The 18821-nt window shown below is 42.7% G+C and overlaps 1 protein-coding gene across 1 annotated transcript in view; it reads right to left on the bottom strand.

Annotated features, from left to right (window-relative positions):
• The window catches only part of LOC309554195 (C-type lectin domain family 10 member A-like), a 1138017-nt gene that overhangs the window by 1074402 nt on the left and 44794 nt on the right, over window positions 1–18821 (bottom strand). The window contains exons 6-7 of the mRNA XM_082255830.1: window positions 17202–17276; window positions 12592–12743 (exon numbers count right to left, since the gene is read on the bottom strand). Coding sequence (XP_082111956.1) covers window positions 12592–12743; window positions 17202–17276 — 227 coding nt within the window. The remainder of the gene's footprint in view (window positions 1–12591; window positions 12744–17201; window positions 17277–18821) is intronic.

Below are 18821 nucleotides of genomic sequence, written 5' to 3'. Positions count from 1 at the left end.
TAGAAGACAACATATAAATCTTTTTAGAAGACGAAGATATAAAGAAGATGAAGATATAAAGAAGATTAAAATATTTAGAAGGCAAAATATAAAGCTTTTTAGAAGACGAAGATATAAAGAAGATGAAGATATAAAGAAGATTAAAATATTTAGAAGGCAAAATATAAAGCTTTTTAGAAGACGAAGATATAAAGAAGATGAAAATATTTAGAAGGCAAAATATAAAGCTTTTTAGAAGATGAAGATATAAAGAAGATGAAGATATTTAGAAGACAAAATACAAAGCTTTTCAGAAGATGAAGATATAAATAAGATGAAGATATAAAGAAGATGAAGATATTTAGAAGGCAAAATATAAAGCTTTTTAGAAGATGAAGATATAAAGAAGATGAAGATATTTAGAAGACAAAATACAAAGCTTTTCAGAAGATGAAGATATAAAGAAGGTAAAGATATTTAGAAGTCAAAATATAAAGCTTTTTAGAAGATGAAGATATAAAGAAGATCTGGATATAAAGAAGATGAAGATATTTAGAAGACAACATATAAATCTTTTTAGAAGACGAAGATATAAAGAAGATGAAGATATAAAGAAGATTAAAATATTTAGAAGGCAAAATATAAAGCTTTTTAGAAGATGAAGATATAAAGAAGATGAAGATATAAAGAAGACAAATTATAAAGCTTTTTAGAAGATTAAGATATAAAGAAGATGAAGATATTTAGAAGGCAAAATATAAAGCTTTTTAGAAGATGAAGATATAAATAAGATGAAGATATAAAGAAGATGAAGATATTAAGAAGGCAAAATATAAAGCTTTTTAGAAGATGAAGATATAAAGAAGATGAAGATATTTAGAAGACAAAATACAAAGCTTTTCAGAAGATGAAGATATAAAGAAGATAAAGATATTTAGAAGTTAAAATATAAAGCTTTTTAGAAGATGAAGATATAAAGAAGTTCTAGATATAAAGAAGATGAAGATATTTAGAAGACAACATATAAATCTTTTTAGAAGACGAAGATATAAAGAAGATGAAGATATAAAGAAGATTAAAATATTTAGAAGGCAAAATATAAAGCTTTTTAGAAGATGAAGATATAAAGAAGATGAAGATATTTAGAAGACAAATTATAAAGCTTTTTAGAAGATTAAGATATAAAGAAGATAAAGATATTTAGAAGTCAAAATATAAAGCTTTTTAGAAGATGAAGATATAAAGAAGATGAAGATATACGTAAAGAAGATGAAGATATTTAGAAGGCAAAATATAAAGCTTTTTAGAAGATGAAGATATAAATAAGATGAAGATATAAAGAAGATGAAGATATTAAGAAGGCAAAATATAAAGCTTTTTAGAAGATGAAGATATAAAGAAGATGAAGATATTTAGAAGACAAATTATAAAGCTTTTTAGAAAATTAAGATATAAAGAAGATGAAGATATAAAGAAGATGAAGACATTTAGAAGACAAAATATAAAGCTTTTTAGAAGATGAAGATATAAAGAAGATGAAGATATACATAAAGAAGATGAAGATATTTAGAAGACAACATATAAATCTTTTTAGAAGACGAAGATATAAATAAGATGAAGATATAAAGAAGATGAAGATATTAAGAAGGCAAAATATAAAGCTTTTCAGAAGATGAAGATATAAAGAAGATGAAGATATTTAGAAGACAAATTATAAAGCTTTTTAGAAAATTAAGATATAAAGAAGATGAAGATATAAAGAAGATGAAGACATTTAGAAGACAAAATATAAAGCTTTTTAGAAGACGAAGATATAAAGAAGATGAAGATATAAAGAAGATGAAGATATTTAGAAGGCAAAATATAAAGCTTTTTAGAAGATGAAGATATAAAGAAGATGAAGATATACATAAAGAAGATGAAGATATTTAGAAGACAACATATAAATCTTTTTAGAAGACGAAGATATAAATAAGATGAAGATATAAAGAAGATGAAGATATTTAGAAGACAAATTATAAAGCTTTTTAGAAAATTAAGATATAAAGAAGATGAAGATATAAAGAAGATGAAGACATTTAGAAGACAAAATATAAAGCTTTTTAGAAGACGAAGATATAAAGAAGATGAAGATATAAAGAAGATGAAGATATTTAGAAGGCAAAATATAAAGCTTTTTAGAAGATGAAGATATAAAGAAGATGAAGATATTTAGAAGACAAAATATAAAGCTTTTTATAAGATAACATTTCAACATAGACCTTATTGTACACACACTATGAGCGATTTTGTGAAATGCCAGTTGGGCTACCAGTATATTTTTGGACTGGATAAGAAACTGGGGCACCAGGAGGAAACCCACACAAAAATGGTGAGAACAATTCACACCTTAACATAACCCTCCCCACAGACCTGGTACGACCCATCTCCAGGCTAAGTGACATCCTTCAGCCTTAGAAAATGAACAGCAGGGTCAAGTTCAAAAAACAGAAAAAGAAAGGAAATATATTAAAAAATAATACAAATCTTTTGATGCCCATGTGTCAATCCAACATAAAAGCATGGATAAAGAATGGAGGGTCATGCATAAAATAAATTCAGAAAAAAGTTAAAAAAAAAAAAAAAAATTTCCACTGAACCACTCAGAATTCTTTTAACCAGATACCCTCTAGAGCAGGGGTGCCCAACCTTTTGAAGAGTGAGGGCCACTTAAACTCTTTCCGAGCGCCTGCCGCCTTTTTACTGTGGCCATGCAGCCCTCCTGCGCAAACCGACGTAGACGTACGTCGGTCGCGCGCCTGCAGCTAGGGGGCGAGAGCGCGCCAGCGCGCTCCCGTCCCGATTAGGCAGCAGGGAAGCCGATGCACGGGGCAGGCAGCTCCGATTGCTGCCTGACACCCGCGATCATTAACCGCTGAGAGAGAAGGACGGTCGGCTGTTGTAAACACAGCTGACCGTTCTTCTCCCTGGAATGATCATAGAGCCTCTGTGATCCTTCTATATAGGATCACAGGTCTGTATGATCATTTTACAAGCCACGCCCCCCTACAGTTAGAATCACTCCCCTAGGTTCACATTTAACCCCTTTGATCACCCACAATGTTAACCCCTTCCCTGCCAGTGTAATTGGTAAAGTGACAGTGCATATTTTTAGCACTGATTACTGTAGTAATGTCACTGGTCCCCCCAAAAGTGTAAAAAATGTCAGTTAGGGGTCCGATCTGTCCGCCATAATGTCGCAGTCCTGCTAAAAATAGCAGATTGCCGCAATTACTGGTAAAAAAAAAAAAATTACATAAATCTTTCCCGTAGTTAGTAGACGAGATAACTTTTGCACAAACCAATCAAAATACGCTTATTGGGATTTTATTTTACCAAAAATATGTAGAAGAAAACAAATTGTCCTACAATTTTAAAAATTTAGATTTTAAATTTTTTTTGGGGAATGTCCTATAGCAGAATGTGAAAAATATTGTTTTTTTTTTTCAGAATTGTCGCTCTTTTTTTGTTTATAGCGCAAAAAATTAAAATCGGACAGGTGATCAAATACCACCAAAACAAAGCTCTATTTGTGGGATAAAAGTACATCAATTTTATTTGATTACAGCGTTGCACGACTGCGCAATTGTCCATTAAAGTAACGCAGTGCCGAATCGCAAAATATGGCCTGGTCATTAACCACTTGCCGACCGCTCACTCGAGCTGTACTGCGGCAAAGTGGTTAGTTCCCGTCCAGCGACGTAGACCTACGTCACTGGACTCCTCCCCTTGTGGGCGGCGCACTCGCGCCGCCAGAGGCGCGCTCCCGCTGTATTCAGTCACAGCGGGAGTCGGGCCAGGGGAGGAGCGGCGGTGATCACTGCCTCTCTTCCCCGATCGTCAGGGAATCGAGTTTGCAGATCCGCCCGCTTGTGTAAACAAAGCGGGCGGATCTCCTAAGTGACAGACAGTGACAGATTGCAGGGTTCAGCATAGCTGAACTTGCGATCTGTCCCTGTGTCACTCAGTCACCTCCCCCCACACACGTTAGTAAGCACCAGGCATACATTAACCCCTTCCTCTCCAATAAAATTAACCCCTTCCCTGCCAGTGTAATTTTTACAGTAACAGTGCATATTTATAGCACTGATTACTGTAGTAATGTCACTGGTACCCTAAAAGTGTCAAAAATGTCAGTGAAGGGTCCGATCTGTCCGCCGCAATGTTGCAGTCCCGCAAAAAAAATCGCAGATCGCCGCCATTACTCATTAAAAAAAACACCAAAAATGACAGAAATCTTTCCTTTAGTTAGTAAACGCAATAACTTTTGCGCAAACCAATCAAAATAAGCTTATTTTTTTTTACCAAACATAGGTAGCAGAAAACAAATTGGCCAAAAATTAAAAAAAAATTTGATTTTTACATTTTGGGGGGGGGGGGGGGGATTTCATATAAAAAAAATGTGAAAAATATTGTTATTTTTTCAAAATGTACGCTCTTTTTTTGTTTATAGCGCAAAAAGTAAAAATAGCACAGGTGATCAAATACCACAAAAAGAAAGCTCTGTTTGTGGGAAAAAAAGGACGCAAATTTTGTTTGGGTACGGCGTCGCACGACCGTGTAATTGTCAGTTAAATTTGCACAGTGCCGAATCGCAAAAAGTGGCCTGGACGTAAGACAGCAAAATCCTCCGGTGGTAAAGTGGTTAAGGGGGGAAAATCTTCCCATCCAGAGGTGCTTAAGCGACTTGGTAACCGTTCACAGGCCATACTAAGTGGAGCGGGCAGATGACAGGTCCTTGTCTACTTTGTATATATGCAGAGCAGACATGGACACAGCCCAATTTTCTCTATGGGCCTTCCGATCCGATCAGAACAGACAGAGGGGGACAGATCTTTTTTAGAGGATTGGATCAGATTGGAGGTATATGGGTGTAAAAAACGGACACAAATCTGTTTGCATCTGCTGGTCCACAGAGGTAAATGGAGGGTCCGATTGGTCAGACCGATCATGTGAAAGGGGCCTAAGGCTGCTTTCACATTGATGTGCTGCGGTTTGCTCACACCGTGGGTGCAGCGCAGTGCATCTGCAGCTTTCCTGTGGGTTAGCTGCACTTTGCCATAGACTTATATTATATCCTGCAGGTGCGGTGCACTTTCTAAAAGAGCACCAAACCCGCAAGTAATAACAGAAGTCTATATAGCTCAGTGCAGGTAACCTGCAATGCACTGCACCTGCAAATCAGTTTGAATAACAAATGCAGAACAGATCTGCCCATATATACACTGTGTATTTAATAATAAACTTACCTTTAATAACAGTTTCCATTCAGGTATCGCCGGCTATTGCTGTCCCAGGCAGAATTCATTTTGTATCACTCCGCCTGTGACAGGAGTCAGCCCTATACAGGAAGCATCGGTTTATGCAGCTCTGCTCCACAGCTGCTTGCTTCCTCTACCACCAGCTTCATTCACAATACTGATGCTCTGGAATGATGGGTCAGCTTTGCCAACCCACCATCCCAGAGAAGGAGTTGGCGGGCCACATCAGAATGCTCCACGGGCCACATGTGGCCCCTTGGGCAACTTGTTGAGCACTCCTGCTCTTGAGCAATTGTTTCATTTTTTGCTAAGTGATAAAATCTGCATTTTTACTATAAAATATTTTAAACCCCCTAGAACCTTATATATTTTCAAAATGCTGAGATTCTGTAGAACAAAAAGATAGTAGATAAAATTTTGCATGATATTTGTGAAACTGTTTATGCATTTAATATTTATATGTAGCATTGCCCCCTTGAGGACTGCTGGATTTCACACTTACGGGTCCCCCCGGGTTACCATTAGCAACCTTGACAATAACAGTTTCTCACTCTTCTCCTTGGCTCATTCAATAAACAATCCAGGGGTATGTAGTTGGTTTTGTGTTTTATTGATAAATTATGGATGGGAGAAGGGAATATTGGGATAATTCAAATAACTATGCACAAGATTTGAGGACTTCTACTGATTATCCTACTCCTGGGTGGTGATGAGCCGAACAATCCCCTGTATGGTTCGCACCAGAACATCTCAAACAGGGGAAATGTTCTAGCGAACATACGAACACAAAAAATAACAAGCTCTCATTTTCAAGGCTTAAATGTAAGTGACTATTAATCACCTGCTGGCCAAGGATTTGAACCCACAGCTTCTCACTTGCTAGCCTGTAATTCTAACAGCTACACCACTTAGGCAGCTGAGCAACCTAACACTCTCTATGCCTAATTATCCTCTATCTGAGTTTGACAACTCTTTTATAGGGCTCTGACATCACCAGCGCCCCATAATCCATTGCTTAGGTGCAGTGAATAAATTACTGACGTCACTTCAGAAGGGGCGGGACAATTAATAGGTTTTAATGAAAATCCATAATTAATATTATTCACCCTCTGGCCAGTGGATTACAAACTCACAACCTTTCATTCTCAAGCCCGTTATTCTACCTGCTAAACCACCGAGCCAGCGGAGTAACCTTGGACTCTCTCTGTCTAACTTTTTTTTGCTTTTTACAGGTTGCCACTGGAGTCCTCTTCCACTCCTCCATGACAATATCACGGAGCTGGTGGATGTTAGAGACCTTGCGCTCCTCCACCTTCCGTGTAGAGCAACAATTCTTTTTTTCAGATTCTCAGAGAGTTCTTTGCCATGAGGTGCCATGTTGAACTTCTAGGGACCAGTATGAGAGAGTGAGAGCGATAACACCAAATTTATTCACACCTGAGACCTTGTAACACTACCGAGTCACATGACACCAGGGAGGGAAAATAGCTAATTGGGCCCACTTTGGACATTTTCACTTAGGGCTGTACTCACTTTTGTTGCCAGGGGTTTAGACAGGGTAAATTCACACTGAAATAGCGTTAAATCTCAGAGTAGCTGGAGAGATTCGGCGCATAACCGATTCGCATTGCAGGCTGCTAGGGGGAAGTGTGATGCTCAATTCAGTGCGTCACACTGCTGTCTTTTTTTTTTTTTGTTTTAGCTTTGTTTTGCACAAGCTTTACTTGAAGTGTACAAAAAGTAAATTTTATTCACCACAATGCTGAGCAGCACACTGCACTACCTGACATTGCCCTGCATTTTATGGCAGCATGCTGCAGCTAGGTTAGCGCTAGGCTGCATTGCAGTTTGAATTGGACACATAGGAAACAATTGTGACCAATGTGTGCCCTGTGGTGACTAAGGATGATCGAACTTTTGAAAAGTTCGGTTCGGCCAGAACATGTGAACTTCCCAAAAGTTCGGCCCGGATTTCAGAACCCCATTGAAATCAATGGAACCCGATCTTCGGTAACCAAAAAACACCATTTTGAAGCCCCAAAACCCAATAAATGCCCCTAAAAAGTGCCTAGGGTTCTGGGTCATGCCCCATTAACTATTAATCACACAAAAAAAAGTTCTTAAAAATTGTCATTTTTGATAAAAAAGCCAATTATTGAAAAATTTTTAAAATAAAGAGAGATTTTTTTATTTTGACTTTGGATTTAGTATCTGGGGGGTCCAAAAGGTGTGCATGTGAAGTTTCAGCTCTGTAGCATGTCCAGAACCATGAAAAAAAAAAAAAAAAAAAAAAGATAATTTTTCAGTAGAACAGGGATGTGGGTCGGGACCCTCCTTTAACTTTAACACCTATATGATCTTTTTTTCTGGTTCTGGACATGCTACAGAGCTGAAACTTCACAGGTACACCTTTTAGACCCCCAGACACAAAATCACACAAAAAAAGTTCTTAAAAATTGTCATTTTTGATAAAAAAGCCAATTATTGAAAAATTAAAAAAAAAAAAAAGAGATTTTTTGATTTTTACTTTGGATTTAGTATCCGGGGGGGGGGGGGGTCTAAAAAGTGTACATGTGAAGTTTCAGCTCTGTAGCATGTCCAGAACCAGAAAAAAAAAGATCGTTTGTATTAGAAAACTTTCTGACAGGGGGTTGGCTCCGCTCCTGTAACACCTTGCCGGTTTAATAGCAGGCATTTTTTTGGGATCTTTGCAGTCAGGAAAAACATCTGAACTTGTGTATAGTGGTACTGTGCACAAGTTCTGATATTTTGCCTGCCTCCAAAAACCCCCAAAAAATGCCAGCAAAAACACACCTGGGCATTTTTTTTTTTTTTTGACGCTAGCGTTTTTTTTGGCATTTTTTGGGGTTCTTTTGAGGCAGGCAAAACATCTGAACATGTGTATAGGGGGTATATATAGACATATATGTCTGAATATATACCCCTAGACATATATAGGTGTGATAGTAGCAGAAATATATTGCTGTAAATGATTTCATTAGCGCAAGCATTTATTTCTGCTACTATCACACCTATATATGTCTAGGGGTGTATATACAGACATATATGTCTATATATACCCCCTATACACATGTTCAGATGTCATGTCTGACATCAAACATGTCCTCAAAAAAGCACTGGCAGTGGCAGCCCCTGCAGCATAAAAAATGGCTGGTGAGAAGCCATATGGGTGTGCCGAAGCTATTCAGAGAAATGATCATTTCTCTATAGCGGTCACCCTGCTATGGAAGGGTTTTGTCACCCTGCCATAGCAGTCACTGCCAGTTAACCCTACACTACACTACGGTCCCCTGACACTTAACACTTTCCCTACAGAAACTAAATTTTTGAAGCTAACTAAAGTGTAAAGGAGCACTCTAACTACACTAGATACCCCTTTCCTCACACTAATAAATGCTAAATGACACTTTTAAAGTAAAATTAACAGAACTGCTTCCACTCTCTTCCATGTCCAGTATAACAATGCTAGGAATATGGCGGGGGCGATCTTATATACTGGGGGGCGTATTCACTAATGATTGGTCTAGGGACCCCCTAGTCACTCCAATCACATTCCTCCTGCCCCCTCAATTGGCTTTTGCTAATGGTTCTGGTCCAATCACGGGCTTTTAAAGCCCATTTCCTGAAGCATTGCATTGTGGGCGGTTCTGGTTGGCGAATTCCGAACTTTTTGGGCAAAAAGTTCTAAATTCGGCCGAACCTCGAACACCCAATGTTCGGGCCAAACGGATGGTGGACCCGAACCGTTCGATCATCCCTAGTGGTGACAGACATTTTACCATGCCGTAAAACGTCTGTCACCACATATAGTGTGAATTGGCCCTTAGTTTCTAATAAGAGTTTCTTTCATATTTCAGGTTCTCAGGAAAAAAAATAATACGGTTAGAAGATTTTCCATCTTTTCTCAGTGTATAAAAAAAGTTGTAGGGGGTTGGCAAGGCTGTTGGAAGGGGGGGGGGTGGGGGGGGCAAACTTCAGAATTCTCTGCCTAGATGTAAATCAAGCCCTGACTGTGAGCAGTTTCTGTTCCCATTCAAACATGTGGTGGTGGCCATCCTGTGTGTAAGGTTTCACTCACATGGCCGATTAGGGCCCTACACTATACAAATCAACACATTTCTGATAGTGTTTGAGATCAGCCACGTGGAGGAAGCCTGTACAAATCAATGACAGGCTAACAGGAGCCATACCTGTCTATGATTGTTTGCATGCATAGGCACCTTGTGTAGATACCAGTGGCGGCCGGTGTGTTGGGGGTGCAGGGCACCGCCCCCCTATCCATGCATCCGGCCCCCTAATCTACATGCAGGGCGCCGGAAGCATGGAGTTCAATGGGCTTCTTTTTTTGCATCACCTGATTAGAGCCAGAGGCTCTAATAGGCTTCAGCAAAGGGTTGACCCGGGGCGCAGAGCAGTGCGCCCCGAGCCCACCCATTGTGTGACAATAGAGAATGAAAATTCGCTATTGTCACACAGATCCTCCTTCTGGCCAATCAGGAAGCGGGTCCGATACGCGCTTCCTGATTGGCCGAAAGGCAAACCCCATGTCATTGGCTGGGGAGGAGGCAGGAGGGCCGGAGTCGGTGTGTCCCCCTGCCGGAGCCGCCATCCCTGCCCTATGCCAGAGCCGCAGTGTCCGCGAGCAACAATCGCAGCTGAAGCACAAGCTGAGGGAACTACTGGCCCTGCTGAGGAGCGGCCTGAGCCTGAGGAGACGTAACTCCATCTATGGACCGTCACCTGCCCTGTCCGAGCATGACGACACCAACCCCGCCAATGGAGCGGTGAGTGCCCGCAGTGTGTCCGGGAACCGGAAAAGTCCGTCGCTGCATTAAAAGGGGGCATGCTGGCATCTCTGCATTGAAAGGGGGCACGCTGGCATCTCTGCATTGAAAGGGGGCACGCAGGGATCTCTGCATTGAAAGGGGGCACGCTGGTACCTCTGCATTGAAAGGGGGCACGCTGGCATCTCTGCATTGAAAGGAGGCACGCTGGCATCTCTGCATTGAAAGGGGGCACGATGATCTCTGCATTGAAGGGGGCACGCTGGTCTCTCTGCATTGAAAGGGGGCACGCTATACCTTAATTACTGAAGGCCCCTTTCACACTTTTGTGACCTCAAAGTCACGCAATTTTTTACAGCGTTTTTTGCCGCAAAGCAATGCCTATTACATTTTTCTGTTTGCGCCCCCCCCCCCCCAAAAAAAAATTTTGAGCACCAGCCGCCACTGACCCCCACAGATTAGTGCAGGTTGTTAGGTAAATTTAGTTGGCTCCTCTGTAATCTGTGAGGCAGAGGCTGATTGTTCAGGCCTGCTCAGTGTCTCATAAACTGCTGCTCTGAATCCCCCCTCCCCTGTTTTCTAGAACATTTCAGAACTATAGTGGGAAGGAAGAAGAATACATTAGGCAGCCTGAATATTCATGGGAATCCAGCCAATCCCTGGGGACTTGTGCTCAGAAGGTTGCTGGAGAGCCTGTAAACAGTCTGAGGCCTTGGGCAGAGCTCCTGGATCCAGTCCTGCTGAAGGAGATCCCTGTGAAGACATCAAAGTTCCAGCTGCAGCCTCGGGGGGGGGGGGGGGTTTGCAGAGTTTAGTCCAAGATTTGGTTTGGGTCTGATGAAGCTCACTGGAGAGTGTCATAAAGAAGTTGGGGGAAGTTGGGGTTTGCAGAGTTTAGTCCAAGATTTGGTTTGGGTCTGATAAAGCTCACTGGAGAGTGTCATAAAGAAGTTGGGGGAAGCATATCCAGCTCTCTTATGGTGGTGTGAGTCTGTGTCCCCTCACAGAAGAGTGCCTGGGGGATATCAGAAGAAGGCAGCCGATGATCCTGTGACAGTGTGAGTAAATTACCCCAGTGCTGGAAATTACTGACTGTGTGTAGCTTTTGGCAGAGGCATAGCTAGAACCTTCAAGAAACCATGAAGGGCCCCCTGGCTCTCGACCGGGGCCGTTTTGCTTCCGAGGGTCTCTTTACTCCCATCCTGGGTCCCTTTATTACGGTCCCCTAGCAGGCTACCTTCCTGCCATCTTGGGGTCCCCCCCACGGTGACAGAATGCCAGAGACCTGTCGCAAGTGCGACCTTTGCCACCCTGGTATTTCCGCCACTGGTGTCAGTAGTTTTTTATTTTTGTTGTTTTATTTATTTATTTTTATTTATTTTTTTACCATTTTATTTTATTGCATTTTTTTTTTTTTAATTTTAATTTTGTTTATTTATTACATATTTTTTAGGACTATGTTTGGTGGAATATCAGGGCTCTAATCAGACCCCTGATGTCTCAATTTTGAGACACAGAATGGACTAAGGACAGATTCATAAGCCCCTTTCTCTGCAGCCTCAGCTACACAGAATGAATGGACAGGAATAGCTCTGTACAGAGCTTCCCGATCATTCATAAACTGAAACATAGTAAACACAGTTTACTATGCCTCAGCTATGAATGAAAAAGAAAACCGACAATTTGGTATCGATCACTGACTCTATTTACTAAGACAAGAAAGGGGATGGTAAATGATACATTTACTGCCCCTTCCCCAATCTCAATTCTGACAGATCCTGTGGGGGGGGGGGTTATGCAGGGGGCCCAGGCAAGCACACAGGGGCTAGGGGCAGCAGAACAGGGATAGGGAGGCAGCAGGAGCAGCATGTAGAGAAACCAATATCTTCTATTTCCCTCCTGCAGCTGCTGAATGTCTGTGGGAGGGAGAGGAGGAGAAGAGGATACTCAGTGGCTTCATGGAGAGAATGGTTCCTCTACATGCCGCTGCCCCTGCCGCCCTCCTATTCTGTTGTACAGGAAACCACACAGGCCCCATGGAGCATGGGGCAATGGCGACCCCTGACACCTATGTACGTACACCGCTGGCTTTTGGTCTATTTGAAGTCCTAGTCACCCATCAGAGATTTTGTGTGACATTTTGTGCAGCTTAGCAAGATAGAGAAAATCCTCAAACTGTCCTGTTCACCAGTTTTGGGGTATCCTATGCTCCCTTCCCCCCCATTCAAGTTCATCATTCCAATAAAACCAATATTTGAGCCAGTGCAAGAGTGGGAGAAATGCTGTCTAACTGGCTGTGTGTGTTCTAACTGGGGCAAAGGCTTCAAGTACACCAGCGGCTCCTTAGGAGGTACACTACACGTGCAATGAGGGAAAGGGGAGCAGACATAGGACAGGAAAAATTCTGCACAAGGTGAAGGTGAGAGCGTATTTGTTACAATATTTTGGCAGCGGTGGTATCTGAAAATTAAACCAGTAACAATTTTCTATCTGTCCACCATCCATACCAACTCTCCTTCGCCATTAATGACCACCAGGTGGGCCTTCTTGTCCTCGCAGTCTTTTTTGGAGGCGTTCCATGATCGTGAGTTTGAAGAGAAGTAATAACAGCTGAGTCCATAGTGTTTCCATCCCTCACTGCATAACGGATTGGGAGAGACTGAGGAAACAAGAAAGAGGAGTATGAGGGTCACGCTGGATTGTCCTGGTTATTGCAGAACAGTTGAGCAAAGATTGTAAAATTATAATAAATATAAGCAGGTGATAAAAGACGTTACATCTCTGAGTTAGCATCTGTCTCCTTATATGTCTTAAGATCCCCCACCATAATTACTGGCTTTATTACTGCACACCTAGGAGTTTTTTCCCAGCTCTTCTTATATTCTCCATGATACAAAATGCAGACAAAACCAAGCAGAGATAGTGACAGACCCTCATAAGGCCGCATGTACACTGCAACTTGTAAACGGCCGTTTAGGAGCAGTTGGGTGTTTTTTTCAGAAGCCCCTGAACCCTCCTCTATGTTATCTTATCTGTCCATGTACACAGGGTCGTTTACAGTCATTTACAGGCAGTTGAGTTCAGGGACGTTTTTTGGAAAGCAATTATTTGCATTCAGGAAGTTCAGAACGTTTGTTTACCGGCGTTTCAAATGCAAAAACGCGACCGAACGCGTTCACCCGTGTATAGCGCTTGCGTTTGCAGGAGGCCTTATATATATATATATATATGTGTGTATGTATGTATGTATGTATATATATATATATATATATATATTTATACCCCTAACCCAAAGTCTGCATAGTTGGGTCACCCTGGCATGGCAGAGTCAGGTCACCCTAAACTCCGGTCACCCTGACATGGCAGATTGGGGTCACCCTGGCATGTCAGAGTCAGGTCACGCTTACATGGCAGCTGCATGACCCCACTCTGCCATGTCAGGGTGACCGGAGTTTAGGGTGACCTGACTCTGCCATGCCAGGGTGACCCCACTCTGCCATGTCAGGGTGACCGGAGTTTAGGGTGACCTGACTCTGCCATGCCAGGGTGACCCAAATATGCAGATTTTGGGTTAGGGGTATACATATATACATATACAGTATATATTATATATTATATATATATATATATATATATATATATACAGTGGGTACGGAAAGTATTCAGACCCCCTTAAATTTTTCACTCTTTGTTATATTGCAGCCATTTGCTAAAATCATTTAAGTTCATTCTTCTTCCTCATGAATGTACACATAGCACCCCATACTGACAGAAAAACACAGAATTGTTGACATTGTTGCAGATTTATTAAAAAAGAAAAACTGAAATATCACATGGTCCTAAGTATTCAGACCCTTTGCTCAGTATTTAGTAGAAGCCCCCTTTTGATCTAATACAGCCAGGAGTCTTTTTGGGAAAGATGCAACAAGTCTTTCACACCTGGATTTGGGGATCCTCTGCCATTCCTCCTTGCAGATCCTCTCCAGTTCTGTCAGGTTGGATGGTAAACGTTGGTGGACAGCCATTTTTAGGTCTCTCCAGAGATGCTCAATTGGGTTTAAGTCAGGGCTCTGGCTGGGCCATTCAAGAACAGTCACGGAGTTGTTGTGAAGCCACTCCTTCGTTATTTTAGCTGTGTGCTTAGGGTCATTGTCTTGTTGGAAGGTAAACCTTTGGCCCAGTCTGAGGTCCAGAGCACTCTGGAGAAGGTTTTTGTACAGGATATCCCTGTACTTGGCCGCATTCATCTTTCCCTCGATTGCAACCAGTCGTCCTGTCCCTGCAGCTGAAAAACACCCCCACAGCATGATGCTGCCACCACCATGCTTCACTGTTGGGACTGTATTGGACAGGTGATGAGCAGTGCCTGGTTTTCTCCACACATACCGCTTAGAATTAAGGCCAAAAAGTTCTATTTTGGTCTCCTCAGACCAGAGAATCTTATTTCTCACCATCTTGGAGTCCTTCAGGTGTTTTTTTAGCAAACTTCATGCGGGCTTTCATGTGTCTTACACTGAGGAGAGGCTTCCGTCGGGCCACTCTGCCATAAAGCCCCGACTGGTGGAGCGCTGCAGTGATGGTTGACTTTCTACAACTTTCTCCCATCTCCTGACAGCATCTCTGGAGCTCAGCCACAGTGATCTTTGGGTTCTTCTTTACCTCTCTCACCAAGGCTCTTCTCCCCCGATAGCTCAGTTTGGCCGGACGGCCAGCTCTAGGAAGGGTTCTGGTCGTCCCAAACGTCTTCCATTTGAGGATTATGGAGGCCACTGTGCTCTTAGGAACCTTAAGTGCAGCAGAAATCTTTTTGTAACCTTGGCCAGATCTGTGCCTTGCCACAATTCTGTCTCTGAGCTCTTCAGGCAGTTAATTTGACCTCATGATTCTCATTTGCTCTGACATGCATTGTGATCTGGAAGGTCTTATATAGACAGGTGTGTGGCTTTCCTAATCAAGTCCAATCAGTATAATCAAACACAGCTGGACTCAAATGAAGGTGTAGAACCATCTCAAGGATGATCAGAAGAAATGGAAAGCACCTGAGTTAAATATATGAGTGTCACAGCAAAGGGTCTGAATACTTAGGACCATGTGATATTTCAGTTTTTCTTTTTTAATAAATCTGCAACAATGTCAACAATTCTGTGTTTTTCTGTCAGTATGGGGTGCTATGTGTACATTCATGAGGAAGAAGAATGAACTTAAATGATTTTAGCAAATGGCTGCAATATAACAAAGAGTGAAAAATTTAAGGGGGTCTGAATACTTTCCGTACCCACTGTATATACACATATATAAACTTATATTTCTGTTGCATTGTGGGTATTTGGGAGGGTCTCCATATGTGTATTGCAAAAAACGCCTCTGAACGCAAACGCCACTAAACGCGGCTCAATGCGTCCAAACGTGGCATGCAAACGCAACACAACAGGCGTTTTTAAACGTCGTTCTGTAGCTGTCAAGTTCCAGCGTTTAAAGGACTTTTTAAAACGTCCCGTGTACATGTAGCCTAATGGGCACAACAATTGTTCTTTTCACTAAAAGAGCAGGAATGGTGGGTAGTCAGTGCAAGGATGGTAAAAGCACCATTTAAAAGGCACAGCAGGTAATCAGGCCGGAGATCTCCTTGCAGGGGATGGTGGCAATTAATGGGCACCACAGCTGTAAAGACCCGGGAACTCAGCACAGTGATGGTGGAAACCCCTCATAATGGGCAAAACTGGTGTTCAGACCTGGGAACTCTGCACAGGGAAGGTGGACACAGCTGGTGTACAGACCTAGAAAGTCAGGACAGGGATAGTGGAAACCCCTCCTAAAGGTAACAACAGGTGTACAGACCTGGTAATTCAGCACATGGATACTGGGGACCCCTCATAATGGGCAAAGCCAGAGTACAGACCTGGGAAATCAGCACAGGGATGGTGGGAACCCCTCATGATGGACACAGCTGGTGTACAGACCTAGAAACTCAGGACAGGGTTAGTGGAAACCCCTCCTAATGGTAACAACAGGTGTACAGACCTGGTAATTCAGCACAGGGATACTGGGGACCCCTCATAATGGACAAAAATGGTGTGCAGACCTGGGAACTCAGCACAGGGATGGTGGGAACCCCTCATAATGGGCACAACAGGTGTACAGACCTGGGAATTCAGCACAGGGATACTGGGGATCCCTCATAATGGGCAAAGCCGGTGTACAGACCTGGGAACTCAGCACAGAGATGGTGGAAATCACTCATAATGAGCACAACAGGTGTACAGACCTGGAAACTCAGCACATGAATGCTGAGGATACTTCTAATTGGCAAAACCTGTGTACAGATCCGGGAACTCAGCACAGGAATGATGACAACCTCTTCCAGGGGAGGACTGGACCAGGGGGGAAATTGCCCCCTGGGCCACTCTAATGCCCCATAAAAAGGCTGCACCACTTCTGCCACAGACATGCCTAAAGGATTCCTGGTGAAGAGAAGTAAAAGGTCCATGAGCTGACCTACTGAGTGCGGGTTGAAGACAAGGAGAGGTCACAGGACGCAGCCCCCCCCCCCCCCCATCCCAGCATGGATGGTGTAAACTGTGTCTGAGCAGAGGCCGGTTTCATGCACCACTAGAGACTCTCCTCCCCTGGACAGCCTCAACTCAGCCTTCCCATCTACCCCCAATCCTGCTGGCCACCAGGACGGGAACCCAGATTCAACCAGTGAATAGAGAATACCTGGAGGTGAGCTTCAGCCTGGAATGGGGGTCAGGAGGAGGCTGGGAAGAGGAGGAGCGGGAGGGAGGCCAAGTCGCTGCACCATGGGCCTCTGGTTTGCACTTGCCCCCTGGGCTGAAAGTTGCCAGTCAGCCCCTGACCTCTTCCAATGGGAAAAACAGGATGTTCAGATCAAGGAACAGGGATGGTGACAACCCCTCTAAATTAGGTACAACAGGTGTGCAGAGCCAGGTACTTATACAGAGCACAGCAATACCTACTCTGTATAGACGCTTAACCTCACCTGCTGGAACAGACCTAGGTAACCTTTAGTACATATACCTCACCTTACAGTGAAAAGAACACCTAGTATCCAGCAAGGGCAGTTCAAGTGCAATTGGCTAGAATGAGATAAACATACTTTTTGTTTTCTGGAGCTCTTCTTTAATTTTTCCCAAAACTCCCAAAATCCTCTGAATGTCGCTGGAAAGAGAAGCTGAAATATAGAGAATGTCAGGTAAGAGGTCAGTCTGTCTGTCTGCTCTATCATATCTATTCTTCCTGAGCCATCGCTTTCTTCTAGTATCAACATCTGAACCCTTTTACATTTACACATCTCCAACATAATTTTGCGCCAGCTACAGGTAGTGTGTGTTACAAAGTTTTCTTTACAAAATAAAAGTGATCTGTACACTGCTCAGATCCCGGGGATGGAGGAGGAGAGAAGGCCGATTGATTGACTGTTAATCTCCCCCTCCTCCTCGGTGAGTGATCAAAGCTGAAAAGAGCCTTGGCTGCGCCGTCCGAGTACAGTGGAGGTAACGAGGGGTGGGCGGGGTGGATGGGAGGTAACGAGGAGGGAGGCGGGGCGGATGGGAGGTAACGAGGGGGGGCAGATGGGAGGTTACTGGCTGCGGTCCTCAGATCTGTATAGCGGGGAGATCTCCCTATAACCAGGTGGAGGAGGGAGGGGAGGACTCTGCCACTTGAGCTTCGGCGCCCCTCCTCTGCCTCAGCTTGGGGCGCCTGGGTGCGGTGCACCCAATGCATCCGCCCAGGATCGGCCCTAGATCTGTTCCATATTAACCCACATTGTCACAAATATAGTTCCTGCAGAGCCTCCATCAAATTAATCAGCTCTATATCTATAAAGATACCTTTTTAAAACAAAAAAAGAAAAAGAAAAAAGAAGAGTGGCAGACAATTTTCTCAAAAAACGATAATAAACCTGGCTCAGAAGGTATAACCTTCTCTATGATTGGTGGTTCAGGTTTATCTACGCATTATCTCCCTTGGCGACCAGGTGGCATTCCGGGACTAGACATGTCTATTTCTTTACTATAATATCTCATCTGTGTAGTAACTAATCTTTAGAGGATGCTAATTCTTATAAATGTTATTTTATTTAGGAAGCATCAAGAGTCTGGTAGCTAGATTTATGAATATTTGCCTTCTGTTATATTACTATCTACACATGAAATCTCAGCTACACAATGTGTAAACTCTTACATAGTGGTCTGTAATTAACAAATAAAAAATTATAAAATAAAAGGAATTGGCATGCTTTAACCTACTAAAACAACCATATAAGGAAAAAGGCACCTACAAGGACTAACGGTATCACAATAATTTTATTCTGGACATTATTCAAAAAGAGAACAACAGGCAACACTAAGGAAAATAACCTTCATTGTCAAGGGACCCCCTTATTTACCCCCCTCTCCCCCAAATGCAACCCCATCTCCCCACCCCCCCCAACTCGACCTGTCCCCTTACAAAAGTGCCCCCTCCCCCACCAAGCCACCCAGCCCTACCCCCTCAAGAACTTCACTCCAGTGGGGATAGATTCTGACCTCCCCCTGAGGATCCCCCCCTAAAATACTTGTTGGGGCACACACTCCCTCCCTATGGATGTAGAACGGTCTATGTGGCTGAATGCCATGCAATGTATATTCTTGGTATTGCCAATAAGCAGGGCTTTTTTTCAGCAGGAACGTGGGGGAACGCGGTTCCGGCACCTCCAGAACTACATGTATGTAAT

This window comes from Pelophylax lessonae (assembly GCF_965119305.1).
Source record: "Pelophylax lessonae genome assembly, chromosome: 4".
In the NCBI taxonomy this organism is placed as follows: domain Eukaryota; kingdom Metazoa; phylum Chordata; class Amphibia; order Anura; family Ranidae; genus Pelophylax; species Pelophylax lessonae.
This window is presented reverse-complemented; position numbering and strand designations above follow the sequence as displayed.